This window comes from Fonsecaea monophora (genome assembly GCF_001642475.1).
Source record: "Fonsecaea monophora strain CBS 269.37 chromosome Unknown Scaff58, whole genome shotgun sequence".
NCBI lineage: Eukaryota > Fungi > Ascomycota > Eurotiomycetes > Chaetothyriales > Herpotrichiellaceae > Fonsecaea > Fonsecaea monophora.
Genome location: NW_019173989.1, coordinates 139,848 through 159,800, shown reverse-complemented (window position 1 = coordinate 159,800; position 19,953 = coordinate 139,848). Strand labels below are relative to the sequence as shown.

Genomic DNA, 19,953 nt, shown 5'->3' with positions numbered 1-19,953 from the left:
AGTCTCTTGGATTTCTTGACATCAACCACCCAAACTGTCAACTTTCAGCATTTCTGGAGTACCCTTTCAACGTGGAGAGAAGCTCCCCCTCTCCACTTGGGGAGGTTGGACTACCGACCGACAGAGCTTGAGTTCATGAACGAGACCTACGAACCGGAGGGCTTATCCGGCACACCTGGAATATGAGTACCTATTAGGTCCGGCTGATGGATGGATGCCTGCTGAGGACTTTGCCGATCGTGATATCGAACGAAAGGTGGAGATTATCAACAGAGCCCTTCAGTGTTGGAACCCTACCCACGGCCAGATCATGCCGAATGCGATAGTGATCTCTTTGCGCAAGTGTTTAGTGTGGATTGACAAGCGCGAGCAGGGCGGCAGAAAATTGCATTTGATTCAGTGGAAAGCTTGCTGGGACCCCCGGAGAGCCACCTGGGCATGTGGCAGGACTGGGTTATAGTGGTAGCCCGGTCCGCGATGATGGTGTCGGGTCCTGCCAGGCTTTGTCGTGGGCTGGTCTGGTCCAGCAAGGCAGGCTCAGAGGGCTGGTCGCGGGAAGGGTGCTTGAAGGTGTCGCAAGAGGTCCATGTCGAGGCGGTGTAGGTGGGAAACTTGATTGATTGGAAGGAAAACCCATTTACCGCCGGTAAAAACCATTCGGGGCACCTTGCCGATAGGGTTAGAGCAACCAAAAGTCCCTGGAACATTCCGGCACTTTTGTCAAAGGGCGCATATGCATTGTCACAAGGACAACGTAAGCGACCGGGATCCCTGGACAACTTGGCTCGCCTTGACGTGCTCATCACACGTGGCGCCTTCGGGGACACTCACAACCTCTACGAGCTATGGTGGTGACAAGGCCCAGGCGTTCTGGTGCAACCCCACCGATAATGAGTCGGTTGGGGGTAAACGGTGAGTACGCCGCTTCAACTTCCAGTAAACGCTGAGAGGCCTCCAATAGGGTGGTCTCTCTCTCTACCATCATACACTAGCCTGGTCTCCCCGTGCTTTCCAGTGACTGGATCAGGTCAGTCACAAGGCAATTCGTGCGGTGGGCGTCCGTGTCTTCTACGGTAGCCTCTTTCTCAGCTCTGGGAGATTGTCTTGGAAGTGCCCCGTATGGTTGTCCTCGTTGTCGTTCGCTCCCATGATACTCTTTCTCTTTGTTTCCCTCCTGTCGCTCATTCGTTGGACCGCTGGTGCTGGTGGCGCCCGGATCCTTTTTCTGACGTCGAACAAAGCTTAGAGAATTGTCTCCTGGATGCACCTGGGTGAGGTTGGGGGAGGGTAGGCTTACTTCGTTGTACCTTCTCAGGTAGATTTTCAGCGCTTCCGAATAGTTCTGGAATCCGAGCTTGTTCATTGCAGTCAGAACATCGTCGGCGCTCACCGCCCTCCTCTTCTCAGCTGCGCATTTTTCTGCAGCTAACCCTCGATCAGCACTTGGAGCTTCATACGTTGTGCTTATGCTTCTTACCTTCGCTCGTAACAAAGGAGATGAACTCGCTGACACAATCTTGCATAAGCTCTATGGCGTCCCGAGAAACCATTACATCGCCGGGAATGGCAGCCCTCATGACGCGCGAAACTGGAGTGTAGTTTAAAATGTGCCCAGCTTGAGGATCAATCCGCGGCTCCCGACGCTGTCTGGCAGACTCTTCGGGTGCGACCGTTTCATCGGCCGCTTTGTTAGCATCATGGCTGGAAGACATTCAGGGATCGTTTGAAGGAGTCGCGGTTTTCGCTCGATAAATGGTCAAAGCTAAGGAGGACAAAGGGCTTTTTGGTGATAGACTGAGAAGCTGGAATACGACGGATCGAAGGATTGGGGGACTGCTATAAGTAAAGAGTATGGTAGTACCGCTGTTGCGCATAGCAGCAAGCGGGAATGTCCCCTCCAAGCAAGCCAGGGATCGCGAGCCATTGTCGACATGGCGGTATATTCTATTTTGCCGCGGAGTTCCAAAAGGTGACCAAGTATGTCATTGTTGGTTGCAGGAGGGATTTTACTGATCCGCTGGAATCCGTACAGCAACGTAGCAGACGTGGCATCGCACCCTGGCTACAACTAGACACTGGACGAACATGCGGTGACCGTCGTGTAGAGCTCTGGTTGGATGGGTCAAAGGCCGAGGCCTCTTGGCAGACCTTTCCTGCTGCCTGTCAAAAAACACCTGGCCAGTGCTTCTGGGAAATTGGTTGGTTCTGGGGAGCTCTTGGCTGGCGGCACCACCCTGGACGCCTTGGCTCGTGCGCACCACCTTGGCTCCTTAGCCGAAGGGGGTCCAAAAACAATCGAATCATTTTCCCCATCTTGGTTTCTTTGCGGGCGCATTACCTGTCTTTAGTGGTGGTATTGGGGTGGAAATCAGGGCTTTTTGAGATTTGAGCAGGAATTTGATGCGTATGACGTCAGAGGTTACACCGGTCCGGCGTCCTCTCGCTCGCCTTCCCATCACCTATTCATAGAGTCAACCATTGATCCCCTTCGCTCCCTTCCTAGAGATCGACAGTCGCAGTCGCCCTGGTGCGGCCCCTTCCCGTGACCCTTGTCGTCCTGTAGATGACGCTCTTCGTGTCGACCAAAAGCCTCACCACATCTGTCCAGAGCGACGCATTCAGATCCGCGTCAACCTTTTGAGAGGTGAAAATGTATGGAAATACAAGACTCTATTTGCAACACTGGTTGCCCCCGCCTGACGTCCGAGACGGCTCTCTCAACACCGTGGCCTTTGACGTTTGAGATCAGTTGCCTATAAGCCGTCTTCTTCGTTCAACGCCTACGACCCCACCATGGTGCCTGCTCCTGGCATGTTGCCTTTGAACCCTGGTGCGGCGTTCAAGTTTCAGTGGCATACTGCTGATCAGTCTGTGATTGTTCCCGGACCTTTTCAGTGTTCTTTGGGTGACAAGAATCCTGTGGCCGGTCTGAGTGGAGGGACTTTTCTTTTTTTAGGGAGGTCGACTCTGATGCTGCGCCCCGTATGACTGATATGGCCAAAGGCGAGGGAAGGCAGTGGTAGTGGCTGACATGATTATGATGAGGAAGTTTGTGTCTGATGCCAATGAACAGGAGTCTATCTCGGTTCAAGAGATCGAGCGGCAGGCTCCCCTCCAGAGGAGTTTTCAGTTTGAGAATGAGCACTCCGGGGCGTCTTCAGATACTGGGTATCAGATCAGATCTTGCCGTATGCTGACTGTCCTGATGTTATTGTGGATGCGCGGAAGTCCGAGTTACAGTGTCAAGGTATACCACAGTGCTTTGCCGGTGGGGAGCGAAGTCCGCGAGCGCAGTGCTGGGAAGGGTTTTCTGTTTTGGGTTGAAGCATTACCGGATTAGGAAGCACTAGAATGTTTTTGTGACTCTGGCAATTGCCGTTTCTGAAATTTGGAGATTGAGAGAAAAGTCAGCCTGACATGTGACTTGCAGCCTTGCTTAGTTATCAAGCACGGTGGAGTGTCAAGTGCAGTTAGTACGGTAGAGTGAGAAGCGAAGTTATTTACGGTGAGGCACAAAACGCAGTCTTTATGGTGGAGCATGTGTAGTTCATACGGCGGAGCATATGGGCTTCAGACTTGTCCCTTCAACAAGACAGGATCATTACCACTCGGACCATGAAAATGGAATCACAACAGTACTCTTGGACCTGCTCACAGAAGCAGGAAGACCTTTCTCAGCAATCCTCTTCTACACCACAGCAGCAACTCTATTATCATTCGACTCGGAGACTTGGAGCCGCTGGCCCCGTGGCCATGCAGAAAAAGAAAGCTTCTTGTGCCTTGCAGACTGTTCCCGCTATTGAAATACACTAGTCAAATATAAAAGAAGGTTGAGGTACGAGCCCATTTGTCCCCCGAGGCTGGAGATGCGCGCGCTCCTGATATTTTGATGGTCAAGATTGAATGCAGCCAGTAATCTCCTCGTTGAGCCGCGGGAGGTCTGCGAGCGTGCTTTTGCCGCTACCGCTCTTTCCTACCAATGCGGCGTGCATTCCCTCTTCACCTTCCTGTCGTCTGAGAATGAAGTTTGTTTGTGAAGTGCAAACTTTTTTGCATGTTATCGTCTCTTTTCCTTTAAATTTTGGGAAGTACCTCGCATCTGGTTGGTCAATAATCTTTCGGGTGGGTTCCCGGCGCTTCCTAGAGAATTTTGAGAGTGAGTGGGGGTATCGGTGGCACTGAGAGTGCACGTTCTGGAATCATGGCTTGTGTCAATGACCACCACCAGACCACCACACTGCCACCAACGTTGCCAACTGGATGTACATATATTCCGACACTCCAGTCAGGTCTTCGTGCGATAAGTGAGTGCTTACCATGAAAGAGTTGCATATAACAACAGAAAATGGCCTGAACGTCTTAGATATGTGAGTATCGGGCCAAGATGCGTCGCCTCCAGCAACCTCAGACGTTTCAGGCGCGTGGGTGTGGGGCCGAGAGGGGTTCGGGATGAATCTGATCTTGCTGTGATTCAGCCCAAGGGAACAATGCAATCACGTAAGGCCACTGGTTGTCCTAACACAGACGAGGAGTTGGGTAGTTGCTCGCGGTCTGTAGGCCTGCTAAATTGGGAGTGGTCGGGACTGTGAATGAGCTCGTCTGGGTGGCGGCGGCATGGGGGTTTGCCTCGTACCCATGGCCAAGTCTCTGATCACCGGAGGAACCATCTTCGGTTTGTATTGCAATGTGGCTATGCTACCCTTCGATAGGCATCCTAATATAAGTTTGGTTTTGCAACGATTTCCATTTACAACCACCACCACCATCATGGGGCGTCAGAATAAACATGGCAGCGTCACCAACTAACTCACTGTGTGTTCATCCACTCTTTCTTCCTCTCATAGCTGTACATGAGCTCGTAGTACTCGTGTTGTCATGTCCTCAGGCTCGCAGAATCATTGGGTTCTCAGGCATGTTCTTTTGTAGCCATACTCACATGTGTCTTCAGGTTCGCAGGGTCGCAGAGACGCAGGTATGTTTCAGGCTCTCAACCTCTCAGGTGCGTTTGCAGGTTCGATCGTAAGTAGAGGACGTCGACAAGTCGAGACGGCAGCACGGCGTAATGGTAATAATGACAAATGGCCACCAAGAGTCTCGAGTCTCGAGTCTTGGATCTTCTCTGTCTAAAATAAAAGTTAGCACGACCTACTATCACGTTGTGAGTCTGAAACAATGAAATTGTAGTACAACGGACTATCCTGATTCCAGTGTATCTCATTTCCGTGACTGGGCGCCCACATGGCAAGCGAGAGTCACGGTCTGTGTCGAGCCCGGGATAGCTCCATCCTCTGCCGTCCTGCCGTGCTCTGCCCAGTCTAGACAAATGGGTCGCTCGCAAAGGTTGACGCTAGAGGTGCAAAGGAGAGACTTCACCTGGGAAACCTGCAGGTCCCGGGGAAAATGGACATCTCCCCGCGACGGACAGTGGCGACAGATCAAACCCATCTCGGCAATGGGATCTCAGCCCATCGAACGTCGGCGGATGCTCAACTTCCACCCTAAAGTCCGGTGTTGTGATGAGGAAAGGGTTCCCAGGCATGTTCCAAACCCGAGGCCGCATACTGACGACGCTCTCCTGTGACTGTGGCTTGTGGAGACTGCCCTGGTTGAGGTTCTGCAAGGGAAGACGGCAGCACTTGTGGATGACGTCGAGGTGAGTCATGCCGACTCTGCTTCTCTCAACTGCCGCCCTCGATCGGAGGATTGGGAGCACGACGACTATTCTGGGTTCATCAAAGAAACAGCGTGGAGAACGGAAGCTTCACATTCATAATGACTCGAATCAAGCTTGACATGGTCCCGATATGCGGGAGCTCCGACTGCGCATAGACGGCCTCTACACGTACTATCGTTGTCGCAGGATGCAGCGATAGATAGATGATACGTTAGTGATCAAGCGAGACAGTTTTTGCTGTGCCCACGGGTAGATAGGTAGCGTCTGCAACTACTGACCTATCATTAAATCCTTCAGCGCAGGTTGAAAGACTAGTCGTACCGAAAGTCAAGATTCAAAATCCTCCACAAGGCCGCGAGTTCAAGGCTGTCACAATCCATGGCGACCGGCGCGTATTTCTGTGTGAGTCACTCTTGTAACTGCGGCGCTGATGATGGCCCGGAAATTATATGAAAGTGCTCCTTCTCAAGCAAGCCTGTCACAGACGACGCTGGTAGCACGACGCTACGGGAGCGCAAGGCTGTTTACACGCGACAGTAAAGCAGAGAATGCCACAGACCCCTAGTCATCGAGAAGGAGGCATCTGTTTCTTCTCCCTTTGTTAGCGGTGAGTCGTGGTCAATAGGAACTACCGATAGGCAATCGCATACAGTTCTCTAATCGCCAGTGCCCACTGTATGGCGCAGGTCCTGATGCTTCTTCCTTCCATGTGGACAGTTTGGCGAATCGCGGTGACCCTGCCGGCCGGCGTTGTTTGTTTGCACCGACATCAACTCGCTATCACACATGCATTCTATCGATGACTCAACTTGTCGCGGTGGTGCGGTCCTGGATGGTCAGGGCAAGCCTCAGTTGATAACGAAGTCGCAAATTGGAGTTTAGGAGGAGTGGTCACAGAGACGCCCAAAGTCTTATCGCCATTTCCACTGGAAACTCGCGAGAGGAAGAACATGCACCGTGGTCACCTGGGGTCGTGATATCGATACTGTCTCTTTCGCAGCCATAATCATATAAGGGGCCACGGACACCTGTCGCCGTCGTAGAGGCCTGGAGACTACAACCGCTCACTGAGATAAGGGAAGAGAGCCCGAACAACACATTTTCCTTCGGCCCCAGTGCGTAACGCTGTCTCGTAGAAAAACAAGAATCCAACACAACGATTCTTCCTCTAGAATCCCTCCGAAATAGTCTTACCAGAGGAATTAGCCGAGGCAGTTTTGAAGCGAGACTTCCATCAGCCAGTTCCTTCTCCCAGTAAGGATGACAAGAGAGCCGCGCTCCGATTTAATGTTTGGTGATCGAGGGCTACTGGCGCAAGATCAGGAAAGGCACGAAGATGGACCAAATCGACATGGAATGACCAACTCAGCGCTGGGGCTCAGTGGGTGAATCTCTGCCGTGGCCACGACGACACCGTCTTATGCTTCATACCTCTTGTTATTTCCCAACCCTACTTGGAGATGGGCAAGCGCCATAACATAGGAAACATACAGACTGCAGCCCGCTCACCCTCCTCTGGGCCTAGGGGTGATGCCGTTCTGAACTTATCCCGGCTCGCGCGACTCGGGTTAGAAATCACCCGTGCCTCACCGGCGGTGGATGCTAAGTAGGTCGTCGTAGCTTTGTGCTTGCTCATGCCACCGGAACAAATGAGTGTGTAGGCACATTCTCGCCGTCGTCAGTGGATTCAGGACTCGACACAAGCTCTTTTTGCCCTTCGATCCAACCTTTATCCAGGAGAATTGTCAAAAGCAGGCAAACCCACCAACGTTTGCGGAGTCTTCTGCTGTATCAACGCAATATGTTGGGTGGTAAAAGGTGACGCACGTCCCGGTCGGATCGACATCAATGTCTGGAGGGAGGTCTTGTTTTCGACTGTCGGCACCGATCACTACTGCCACAAAAGACAAATACGTGTCAGGTCAGCATCATTCTCGGTCCACCATCGTCATCCCTTGCTCTCTTTGTCATATGCCGCTCTCATCAATGGGTTAAACAAAGACGTATTGTTGGTAGGATCGACGTCCTGGATCACGTCTGTCGCATGTACGTGAATTGGCCGAAAGCCTTTATATCCCATATCCGTTGTATGATCGACCGTATCAACTGCCAATGTATGATTCTGTAGTCGACCGTACCCTGCCTCCGCAGTATTTAACCCCGCACAAAGAACTCTCAAATGTTTCCATCACCATCAACACCACCGTCTGCACCGTTGATGCTGATTCTTGGTCTCGTCGTGTCGCGTCATCTCACTGCTGCACACCCTGACCCCTTGGCAGACAAGCTTGGCACAGCCAGACGTTTCCGGAACGATGTCGACCATGGAGGCGGGTCCTGACCCTCACGATGGGTTTTCACCAGCTGCGAATCTGAATCACTCCTCAAGTGATGTCTCCACGACCACCAACATCTTGACACGTCTCCAGTCCTCCGACCCACAGTCGGCCTCTACCCTGTCCCTCATTGTCGAGCAGATTGAACGCTACTATCGAGATCGCTCTCCCAGCCTCGACATTTGGCTGCCGTATCATTTGAGTCCTCAGGGCCTCGGTGTTTTTGAAGAACTGACTCATGAGAATCCACACTGGAAGCATCTGCGGTATGAGACGCCGACACATTACCCGATGGCACAGCTGCTGATCTTAACTCACAGGTACGACTATTTCCCGAGAACCTCGACCTTCGTCCTCAGAATGTCCGCGAGTATTGAGCATGAGAGCATGGAAGAAGCCTTCTGCAAGTTCGTGCAAAAAGAATTGACACAGCTATGCTTGGGAGATCCGAAGGAGAAGGAGTTCGTGGAACAAATCGTCAATGGACGCCACGCACCTCTAAAAGAAGGCGAATTCGGCACTCACAGCCCTGACGCTCAATTCAGACACGTCGAGGCGAAATATCCAGGGGTCATATTGGAGGTGGCATATTCACAAAAGACCAAATCCTTATCCGAGTTGGCGCACATCTACATTACTGAAGGTACCAAACTCGTGGTGGGGTTGGATCAAGACTATCCACGCTCCAAGAAGATCATGTTGCGTACTTGGAAGAGACGGATCGAACCCGCGACCGAGTCTGCACCACCTCGATTGTTCATTGACCATCATAGCCAGGTAAGCCTATACATCATCCCCTCCGCCCAGTGACTAACTGAATATGATGTCTAGGAAATGCGCAGTTTCGACGGAAAGCCGGTCCCAAATGCCCAACTACGGATCCCAATCCTGGATTTGGCGCCCAAGGTTCTGATTCCCGAGTCCCTGCACGACGAATTCATTGTGATTTCATGTGAAGAGCTTTGTCGCTCCTTGCGCTGGGTAGATCAGTACCGGCTCCTGCGTGAACATGATGCATTGATAGACGACGTCCCTCCTGGGCTTGTCTATGTTCCGACGCCCGCGAGCTCAGCCTTAGACACACTCAGCGACAACGACGACCATGATGCCGTGACAGCACACGATCTGGTGTGATGGGCCACCTACCCGCGTCTCCAGCCATCGTCAAATCGACGGCTCTCGGGAAGTACCATGACATTGTGGAAGAATTGAGGTCAGCCGATCTACGATAGTAGCAATGACATTCTGAATCGGAACGATGGTATCTTCATGGGAACAGAGGAGATCAAGGCCTTGTATGGATATCATTGAGGAAAAACACTGTGATTGGGATCACGGGGCCCCTACCATGAACCACTCAGTTTAGTTTGCTTTAGCTTAATCAGAGAATCTCTCCGGATCCTTGGATCTGGAGGATCGAATAAAAGAGACATGTCATTGGAGTCCAGACTCCTTCGTCTCAGAATTCATATGATAATTGCACCCTTGACAGTGATTGCTCCTGTTGTACGTGGCGCCGTGATATCTTGGTAGTCGTCTCCCCTCCCTCTCTCTTCCTTCCCCTTTAACCAAAACGGACTGCGACGTGCCGGACATAAAGCCTTGTCTGTTCCCCCGGCCCCACTGATACCATGGCCAGACTTTCGCAAGAATCTCGTCATTGGCGACAGGAAACCCGCAGCCGTGGACTTTCGACGTACCCGTTGGGCTCAAGGTATTCGACTACCCTCCCAAGGAGCTCGCGCAGGTTTGGTTGTGTACACCACTGCCACTGGGTACGGCTTCGTCGCGCGTTATCGCCCATATTCAAGTGCCAGTACAGAGTTGGAGGGTGGACGACAGGGTGCTCCAAAACAAGGACCCCCTCCCCCCCCCCCCCCCCCAGCAATCGGAGCCCTTTTCTCAAGTAACATTCTCCAAATATTGTGACGCAGGCTGAATCTCACCTGCTCAAGATCATCACCACTTAGACAACGATGAATTTCTCAATAAAGTGCATGGTATTTTCGGCCGCAGTCCGTTTTGTAATTGTAGAAACTCGGATCCAACAACTGAGTGTCCAGGTGACTAGATATGCAGTCAGCATCGCTTGCAAACGGTTCGCTGGTAGTCTGTGATAACCATGGGCTCGTCGAGATTGCCCTGCCGTGGAGGTGTCGCCCCATCGTTCCCAATCATCCCGACTACACTGTCCTGGCGGAGAGAAAAAGAGATTTGAAAGAAAGATCAGTGTACTGGAGCAAGGTGTACAGGGGCTGTGGTCATGCCCCCTTGGGAGTTTCTGGTAGCAGCCAACGCCCGCCTCTGCTCCAAACTGCTCCTTCACTCTGCTCGCTACACCTTCACCTCCTGGCCTCCTTGATGCATCACATGCCAGACAACAGAACCCCACTTTTCTTTTCTCTTTTACGGTCTTTATCATTTACAACAGTGAACTTCCCTCCAACAATTGCCGGATCAGGTCTGCATCAATCTATAAATTCACCAAGTTTCGGGGGTTCGAATCTCGAATCTACCCACCTTGTTGATTTATAAATTTCCACACGTCGTGGTGGGTGATGTTATGAGCTCTTCTAGGCCCTACTCACTCACCTGGGGAATTGATAGCTGCAATCTGCATTGTTAACAACAACCACCAAAAGGCTCAAAGCGAGAGAAGGGGGAGGGTAAATCATGGGGTTGAGCGCTCACGGAGGAAGAAAGAGGAGGAGGACGAGCAGGAGGGATCCACTACGGGAGGCGAGAAGGGCTCCTAGAGTCCAGGAAACAAACAAACAAAAAAAAAAAACTGTGTCCATTGTACCGCGGGCTACAGTTTTCTCCCAAGTGGAGTTTTTTTGGTAGTCTTTGCATCTGGGTAGTTGTGTGTGGGTGTGTGTGTGTGTGCCCTTCACATCCCCAGGATTAATACCTGCGCTTGGCGTGAGTATCTTGAATGTACAACAACTGCCCTCCCTCCCTTCTTGCAAAGCGAGCGCATTCAACAAATATAAAATCAAACTATTGTGTTCCCGCGCAGTCTGACGCTCATGTTATACGAGTAGATCAGGCCCTGATCGACAAGTCTGACGCCTCGAGTATCATGCTGATCGAGCTAGTGATTCTGTCCATTACCCACCACTCAAACATGTACCTGGCAATGGGGCCAGTCACGCTGGCGGACGTAAAGTTGAAGCTATTATAGATGTTGAAGAAGTCAGGGCATATTGAGTTTATAATGTCGTCGAACTCCTTGCGACACAAGGATCTCAAAACAGAGAATTTACTCCTTTGTCAGGTCCCGTGTAATCCTGACCGATTTCGGGACGGCTTTTGACTGGCCAAACCGCGACGCTCCAAGTCTGTGATACAGCAGTCCAGATGTTACTCCTGGGGGTAGGTGTCACGGTGCATCGGTCGTCTGGTCACTGGATTCATTTATCCCGGCATTCTCGCCGTCGTATGCGAGAGGACGTTGGCGGAGTTACCGAGAATCCAGAGGATGGAGACCGCCGCCGCCTGTCTCCATCAGTAGTTGTGGGGGACAATGAAGATCAGCAACGTCACCGCATTCACCTCCTCGTGGTCCGAGTGGAGCAGCAGAAGCCCGTTCGAAGACAATCGTGGCTTCTGGGACATCTCAGACTATCGTCCACCACGACTCGTTTCGAACGCCCACATGAAAATTGACCAGTCGCTTCCCACGGCAAGAGGTCTCCTTGGCCTGGCTTTAGCTTTAATGTGATTGAAAGTAGTACAGAGCGGAACACCAGCCCCCCTGAAACCAAAAGGGCGAATCGTGCAGACCGTGGCTAGATTTGCACACCCGCTTTTACAGGGCCGCAAGTGGTGCACAGCCGAAATACCCGCGACAGACAGTCAAGAATCCGAGAGAGGGGCCGTTCAAGTCAGGAGTCCTGTTCCTACATGTCGTTGGATACGATCATGTGGCCAAAAAAGATACTTGACCGGAAACGGTGACAAAAGCTGAAAAGAAGAAGAAGAAGAAGAAGCAGGGAGATGATACGGGCCAGCAGTCAAGCTCCAGACTCGACTCGTAGTCTCTACCTGCTGCCTGTCGAAATCCCAGAGCTGACTGGCACTGGCTTTTACACAACTTCTTTGGATCCCAGCACGGGGACCTCATTTCCCCGTGCGCGTCCTGTCCCTTCGCTGCCGTTGGGGTCTCGAGCACAGAACCCAGATCGAATACAACACCTGTCGAATCGCCTGATTGACTCTGATGTGACTCACAAGGATAACGCTGAGCGCGAGGTCCGAGCAACTCCCTCACAACACCGGCCCAATTCATACGTGCCGGGCAAACCCCTCTCGCGGCTCTTTGTTCAATTTCGACTTCCACGCCCATCTAGACACGGGTTGGTCGAGGCTGCGTGGATAAATCCTCCAATGGACATTCAGGAAAATGTGATCTGGACTAGACGGGACATAAATGATGTGGACTGAGCTCGGAAGGTCAACACGACATCGCACGGTTGCGAAAAGAAAACTGAGGGAGGAATCGACTGGGTCAAAGTTCTGGTGAACCGGATAAAGCTCATCCACTCAATGTAGATACTAGCACATGGCCAGAAAGGAGTCGTTTCATCTTGTATTGGCTCCGGAACCTCGTATGACGTCCGCCATATCCGACCTCTCCAAGCGCGCCCAGGCAGTTTTGGATGCGGTGCCGGGGATGCGAGCCTCGCACTCGCCCCGCCATAACATGGAAATAACGTCTCACCAGACATCGACTTTAGGGGTTGTATTTCTCCTGAGCAGTTGTGAAGCTGCAAGCAGGGGTGATTCGCGAGGTACTTTGCAAGATTGCGCAGATTATTGAAATCCATTGACTACCCTGCTACCACAGAGTTGGTTCACATAGAGGGGAGAGGGCGCGAGCGGAGGAAAGGGGAAATGAGTGAGACATTTACACTAATTAGTTCTTGCAAGATAAATCAAGACACCTCCCAGTATTCCCTCTGTTGGAACTGGTTGGAAACCTGAGTGCCTACCGACGAGTAAACCGGTGGTGACGGTTATACCTCATATTGTCAATTCATCGAGAAAGGAAAGCGTGTCGTTCGGAATCTCGATCTACACGTCACGCCTGTCGTACTTCTTCTCATGCTGATCAGCTACCTCGACCGTGGTAACATTGCATTCGCCGCGATCCAGGGCATGACCAAAGAGATTGTGTGGGCTGACTGGCAATGAGCTGAACGTTGAGTCCAGCTGCCGTCACCAAAGGGAGGTTTGCCCGTCATGAGATCGCCATCTACCACACCTAACGACTACCAGTCAGATTCGTCGCTGCATCTGATGATCTCACGAGCCACGTATCCGATCGTGCCCACTCCCGGACTCTGTCTGGCCCTCTTCTTCGACTAATCCTGCTATCAAAGGGACCCGCCGACATCAGAAACAATCCCCATCGCGGTAACAGGACCCTGCAACTCATCGAGTGGTGGCAGCTTCAAGCCCGCCGCCACTACTTTGCCAATTTCACAGGCTTGTTCTCCGCGTGTTTTGAGATTCTAGCCGGCCAAATTTCCCATGTCCTACGAAGCTTTGTATGTTGTTTACGACCTCTTTTCCTGCTGCAAACGCTCATGTTCCTCCTCTGCCTCCTCAGCATCATCCTGCACATGAAGAGATGCAGCCTGACGCCTCCGCAAGGCTCGGTATTGGATCCTACTGTCAACAAGGCCAACTTCCTCTTACACACGACGCATTATTCGCTCGAGGACGGCGGAAACTTCGGTGGGAGACGCTTGGCATCATCAGCGTGTGATAGGGCTTGGTTTGAGGCCGCAGTGAGTAGCGCAGGAGTGCGACAGGGGACCACAGATCTGGGGTTCACCAGAAGCTTCTACAAGACTTGGCCGGGTCGGATACGAGGAGAAGAAGTTGAGGACCGGATCTCTGCAGCCGATGGCAGCGCCCGCGCAGACCCGAGTAGAGACTTGTGTAAAGACTGATTTCGGTCAAAGATTGTGTCGAGCGAGATCAGATACAATTGCATCGCATGATTCCTAGTACAGCCTTTTGCGCTAGAAGCTCATCATGGATCCCGTCTTCGAATTTTAACCCGCCTGAGGTGAGGACGAGTATGGGATCAAGAAAGCTGGCAGGTAAGACTCGATGAACGTCCCGGTTACGGAGGTGCCCTCAAAGGAAGGGGGGTGAGGGGTAGAAAGGACGAACGTGACGAAGACTATTTTTTGCCCTCAGCAGAGCTTCTTCAAGTTTACATAGATATCAGCCTCGATATGCAGATAGAGGGGCTGTAAGGGGACGTACGAAAACGCGATACGTCGTTAATGTTCTGGGCCATCGACGGGAATGAACTCCGATTTGAATCCCAAGCTTACGCTTGAGCAGTCATATGCAGCTGGCCTTGCCGCTGCCGCTTTCCCCAGCGATGCCGACGCCTCGCCAGTAGGGATTTTAAGATCGAATCAGTTCCGACATTCGAGGTGGATGTGCCGTACACTTTTACCACTCTTGGCCGACCGTGGCCTTCAGTCGCATTAGTCAGTGTTGGCTTTTGTTGACGGCGTGCAGATTGCCGCGCAGGCTGATCTTACCGCTTTTTCCGTATCTGTGTCGTGACTGGCCTGGTCACGCGTTGTGTGCCTGTATGTGGGTGTCAAGAGACTCTTTCCTGGTCGGACCCCGAGCCCGTAGAATTTCGCGTCCGCGTTTGGTCGTTTCCCAGGATCGTTTCCCATTCGATTTTCAGTTTCTGTGCCATGGTAGTTTCGTGGTGGCCGTCAAAGTCAAGATTGAATCTGGAGATTACCGGTCCGGGAAGACACCGGCAAGGACGACATCCCTTGACTTTTGGACATCGCCCTGTTATCAGGAATGCCTTATTGGAGATAGGCAGTACTCCGCGAAAGGTCGATTCCGTATTAATAAGTATCCCTTTACGTATAGTAGTGACAAGACTTAAAGCATGAGAAAAGGACGCTTCTCGGATGTAAGGAGCATACTTTTCTCCTTCGGGTTAGAAGTAGCCTAAAGTGGTTTAGGCCTATCCGGCTCGGTACTTCCCGAGTGGCCTTTCAACCCCTTTTACTGAGGGCTGCGTAGGAGGATGCTTCTCCACTCTAAGCAGCATGCTCCTCTCGTGCGGCTCACTTCGGCTTCCTGCTCTGTTTGCGATACCTATAAAATATTGAGCCATTGGTGGCTCACCATTGACGGACGATTGTACGAGTACTGTGTATGATGGCCTTTCTCCGTGTGCGTCAATGCCCGGCGGCCGTTTACACACCCGGTATCAGCTTCCGTGAGAGAACGGTTGGACCTCCTCCTCCATTTGTCCCCCGTACAACGGTGATGTTGTTTGTCGCGTGCCCGCGGACCTCAAGTGCAAGCGTAGTGTCGGTAGTCTGTGGTAGTCGACCACGCAGTACATACATACCGTCATATACTTTGCACTCATGAGTTCGGCGCCATGCGTCGGATAGTCGTCGTAGATACGTTTGTGTTCAGTGCATTTGAAACATCTGAATATTTTGCCTCCGGCTGCATCTGACTGGGTCATTGGCGAAGGAGGTGGGTGGTGATGCTTCCGCATCTGCCATTGCCGGCATCCATTGACCATCTTCCTCGTCAATATGTTATTTAGCCAGGCATCAGCATCCCGTGCTCCCAATTCTCCTCCTATTGTCTGTCTTCATTGGGGGCAGAGTTTCGTGCATCGCTCTGAATTGTGGATCGTAGAGCGAGTCAATGTTCTCCGGTTCAGGTTGTTGTTGTGTCTCTGGTGTGACAAACTCTTCCTGGAATGTAATGGGGGCACGTGCCTACGTGCTGCCACTTCTGGTACGATGTCTCGTACGGATGTCTGTAGTGCCTGGTCATGTTCCGCCTTTCCGTTGGATAGTTCAGTCTTGGTAAATAGTCTCCACTTTTTCCGACGGTAAACTCTATCTTATCAGATAATCTAATCTTTCCGTCGGAAGATCTTATCTAGAGTCGGGTCTCATCAGTCTTATCAGATAAGATGAAATTTCCGTCGGAGGCTTAGCCCGATTCGACTAGCGTCAAATTTTCCGTCGGAATCCTGAAACTCGTCCGTCGGAGTTTCAGAGATGATCTGTCTTCATTGTACATCCTCTCTATCTAATATCAAATATACTTCCGTACACATGAATGGGTGGCGCCCGGAGGGCACCCGCCCCCTCCCTCGCCCCGTGGATGTCTTTGAGTCATCGTCAGGCTGGCGAGCGATCTGGCGGGGTCACATCCCCACTTGTTCTCTTCTGTACGGTTAAAAACATCGAGCGCGATTACCTTCTTCGTCCCCTGGGGCATTTAGCACAAACACGAGCCACCAGACCTCCGTCTGGCGCACAAAGTAGACGACAAAGGCCCCGTGCTTTAATTTACGTATAGCTGTGGAGATGGGTCTGCGCCCGCCAGTGCTAGGGCCAGTATGAACGGAAACATTGTCAATAGGGCCGGAGATTTGTTCAGCTGAAAAGACCAGGAGGGTCGAGCTCGGTGACTACAAAGATGGGATCATGAAAGTAAGGCGAGTAGAACGAGGCGGGGCACATGAGCAAATGCGGCATATACATCTATCCAACCGGACCAATGTACTCTGCTACCCTTCATCTATCCCAGGAGTTTCAGAGGTCCGAGCAGGAGGAGACGCAGGGACAAGCTGCGAAGAGGCGCAGAGTCAACCTCCTAGCTTCTTTCTCGGTATCTTTCGATCGATGGCACGGGTGTCGTGAATACCCGTTTCACAACAAGTTTCGGACATGAAACCCAAAGCATCACTTTGTACTCACAATGATCTATCATTATATCTGTCGCGTCTATGCCGGGCTTGAACACCCGCACCCTCATAGACACACGCAAGTATGGCGGCAAATACGACCACAAATGAAAACATAGGAGCCACTCATCCTCCAGATCTCCCTGAAGAAATGGAATAGACCTCAGGCTTTGCGGCAGGCTAGGAGTGCCGCGACGAGAGAGTCAAAAATACCGAGAATGGCAAGACTACGGCCCGAGAGACCCGCTCAAAACTCAACGCGTACAAACCAGAGTCAACCAATGTCAACATTACCAGGCTAAGGCGGAGGTGAAGGAGTAGGTTTATCACCTTGTTCACGTTCTTCTTCATAATGGTCATGTACTCTCATATTCGTGTCGTGCAAGACAAGCTACCGTTCCCGCTCCCGCTGTCGTGCAAGGCCTCCTCCTTCATCCCTGTCTACATGGCCGATACTGCTCATTTTCTCAAGCTAACTTCGGTGAAGCTAACTTAGCTGGCATTAATATAACTTCATCATCTTTTACACTACCTTCTGTTTTCGAGGACGATCATTTTATAGAGGTTGAGAACCTGACCTCGAAGCAGACCTTTTCCATCCGTTACCGACGTCGATGCAACACACCTTTTACACGATTTTCTTTCGCTCCGAACTCGATCAGGTACCGCCCCCGCTGCGATTCCCTCGAATTGAGGCGGAAAACGACGCCTCCTCTACTACATCATCTTTGCCTAGCCGACGGCTTCGAGTACCCGCTCTTGTCACAATCTTGTCTATCCGAAAAAGGATGACACTCCGGTCTCAACTCCGCCATCGCGTATGGTCTAGGGCATTGAGAGCCCACCCTCCGCATGATCCCCTTAATCTGTCAGCGATAAAGGACTTGATCTTTGTACGACCTATTCAAAGCAGCGCTGACAATATTACGTCCTTGGCGCTATATCACACAGCCAGAGATACCGTGAATGCGCCCTGGTGTCGACTCCCTGGTTCCGAACTCGACGTGAACTCGGTTTCTGCGCAATCTGTTCAATACCACACCGACCTAATCACGTCCTCCGCCTAGTCTTGCACGGCTGAAAATGCCCGGGGACCGTCCTCATCGCAATCCGCTAGATGTAAAGCCGACGAGGCCTCGATTTCAGTGCAACCTGGTTCAGTACGATACTATCAGGCCTGTGTAAACTATCTTTCAAAAGCCGAAGATGTTGAGGACCCACATTCAACACAATCCTCTCCGCCCCCTCGGTTCGAAGACGCCGGATTCGAAGATAGCGAGTCCGAAGAAGATGACCTTTCGATCGCACTCTCATCTCTGTCGAGAACATACCTGTAGTAGTGACACTCAAACGCCATGGCCCTGAAGATTTAAGGGACAAGCGATGCTGCTCACCGACTATCGTTGTTGGCCTTCAAAACACCCATCTGTAAGAGTCCCCACTGCTCTTCCCATCTCTCCATCTCACAGTGTCCAGCGATGAAGTCAAACGGCACATGCCGCCATTTCTTTTCCGTGGCCAAGTGGTCGAATACTCACTTACTCGTTGGGAGGAGTTTTGAACATGGTAATGCAGGAACCTCATTACTTGATCATAATACCCTGGCCACGTGTCATGATCGTTGGCCCTTCGTCTGCCGTGCTTGGTTCACTCATCACTTGGTCAGTCTACATGGAATAACTGCAGGGAACGAGCGGCGATATCACGATCGCTGATCTAATCGATGTGAACAACCTCAATGGGCAATTGAATCAATTTAATTATAGTACGAAGGACTGTCTAAAATGTTGCAAAGTTTCGACGGAGAGGTTATGCCGCAGGCAGTGACTGATTCCGTCGCGTCACGCGTAACGACGCGTCAACACGCGTCGCGCTATTATGTGATCGTGACCAGTGCCACTCGAGTGGGAACAGGTACACTTCGCGATGGAATACAAAGGTGACACGCCGGGCGGTCGCAAAGTCAGAAGCTGAGCAGGAAAGTAGACCACTTTCTGCTCCCAGTCAAGAGATGGTTGGAGGGATCCAAGGTGCTTTGCTGGTAGGTGGCGCAGCCCGCGAGCGCAGTGCTGCCAAGAGTTTCCTGTTTTTGGTAGGAGAGTTACCGGATTAGGAAATACCTAAAAAGTTTTGTAAACCGACAAACAACGTTTCTGAAATTTTGAAATGTGCTGGAAACTCAGCCTGCCATGTGACGTGGAGCCTTGCTTAGTTATCCAGTAGGGTGGATCATGAAGTGTAGTTTTTACGGCAGAGGACATGGATGGCGAGACACTACCACGTCAAGATGACGGGAGTCGCTAAAGGATGGGAAGCACAGGGGTAAGCAGCGTCAAGGAGGAGCTGGCCGGGATTGTCTAAGTTCGGCATCAAGACCAGAGAGCTAGTGTTGCTCGTAACCGTCCATCTCGAGGCAGCCTGTCTTGGTAGGTCCATCTTCGTCCAGATCCCGGTCTCCGTTATCGACGCGTACATTCCTGTCTCTGCAAGATCATCGGGGTGCCCCTTTTGGTCTGTGGGCAGCAATCCAGCAGCTTCATGGCTGGTGCAAAACGGGTGAGCCCCCGGGCTGGGAGGATGGTGGTGATGGAGAGGAAGACAGGACGCCAACTGCCGCCACATTGACTCCTTCGGTCTCGTAGTCCTTAAGTTGTGGGCAGGAGAAGGTGTTGAAGGCGTCTCGATGACCCTGCGACAATTGTTCGGGCTCGGCCACGAGCGGTCGGCCTGGGTGCGTCCCGCTGATAGTGCCACTGCGTTTCAGGGACACCAGGATGGGCGTAATGACGTTGGAGCAGAATGTCGAGTCTGACCGTAAGCAACCAAGACGCCGTTTGGCAACTCGTGGCCAGCATGCCACCCATCTGGATGGATATATGGCCGTGTCCTTGGTGGTGTGTTTTCCGCTAAATCACACCTCGTTATGGAAGTTATAGGTTACGTGACATGGCCCGTTGCTTGGTTAGTGCGTAGGACTTAGTTTCTTGAATGCGTCGTGTCTAATGATTGGCTTACAAGAACGTTATACGATAAGACGTGTGGGGGTGGCGATCCAAAATCGTTCTCCGAGAGAAAAATGCATGAACGAGAGAGCAATCGAACTCTAGATCTAACAAAAGACTTGGGATACCATTGACCGTAATATCTGTACATGATGCAAATAATAT

The 19,953-nt window shown here is 51.7% G+C and overlaps 2 protein-coding genes across 2 annotated transcripts; one reads left to right on the top strand and one right to left on the bottom strand.

Annotated features, from left to right (window-relative positions):
• Positions 1–988: 988 nt before the first annotated feature.
• Positions 989–1,712, bottom strand: AYO21_07516 (hypothetical protein; the record flags this gene model as incomplete). The annotated part of the gene is made up of 2 exons (XM_022657471.1): positions 989–1,425; positions 1,478–1,712. 2 exons carry the CDS (start codon positions 1,710–1,712, stop codon positions 989–991), a joined length of 672 nt encoding a protein of 223 aa, XP_022510242.1.
• A 6,277-nt stretch (positions 1,713–7,989) lies between these two features.
• On the top strand, positions 7,990–9,144 carry AYO21_07515 (hypothetical protein; the record flags this gene model as incomplete). The annotated part of the gene is made up of 3 exons (XM_022657470.1): positions 7,990–8,276; positions 8,331–8,787; positions 8,842–9,144. 3 exons carry the CDS (start codon positions 7,990–7,992, stop codon positions 9,142–9,144), a joined length of 1,047 nt encoding a protein of 348 aa, XP_022510241.1.
• Between the last annotated feature and the right edge of the window lie 10,809 nt (positions 9,145–19,953).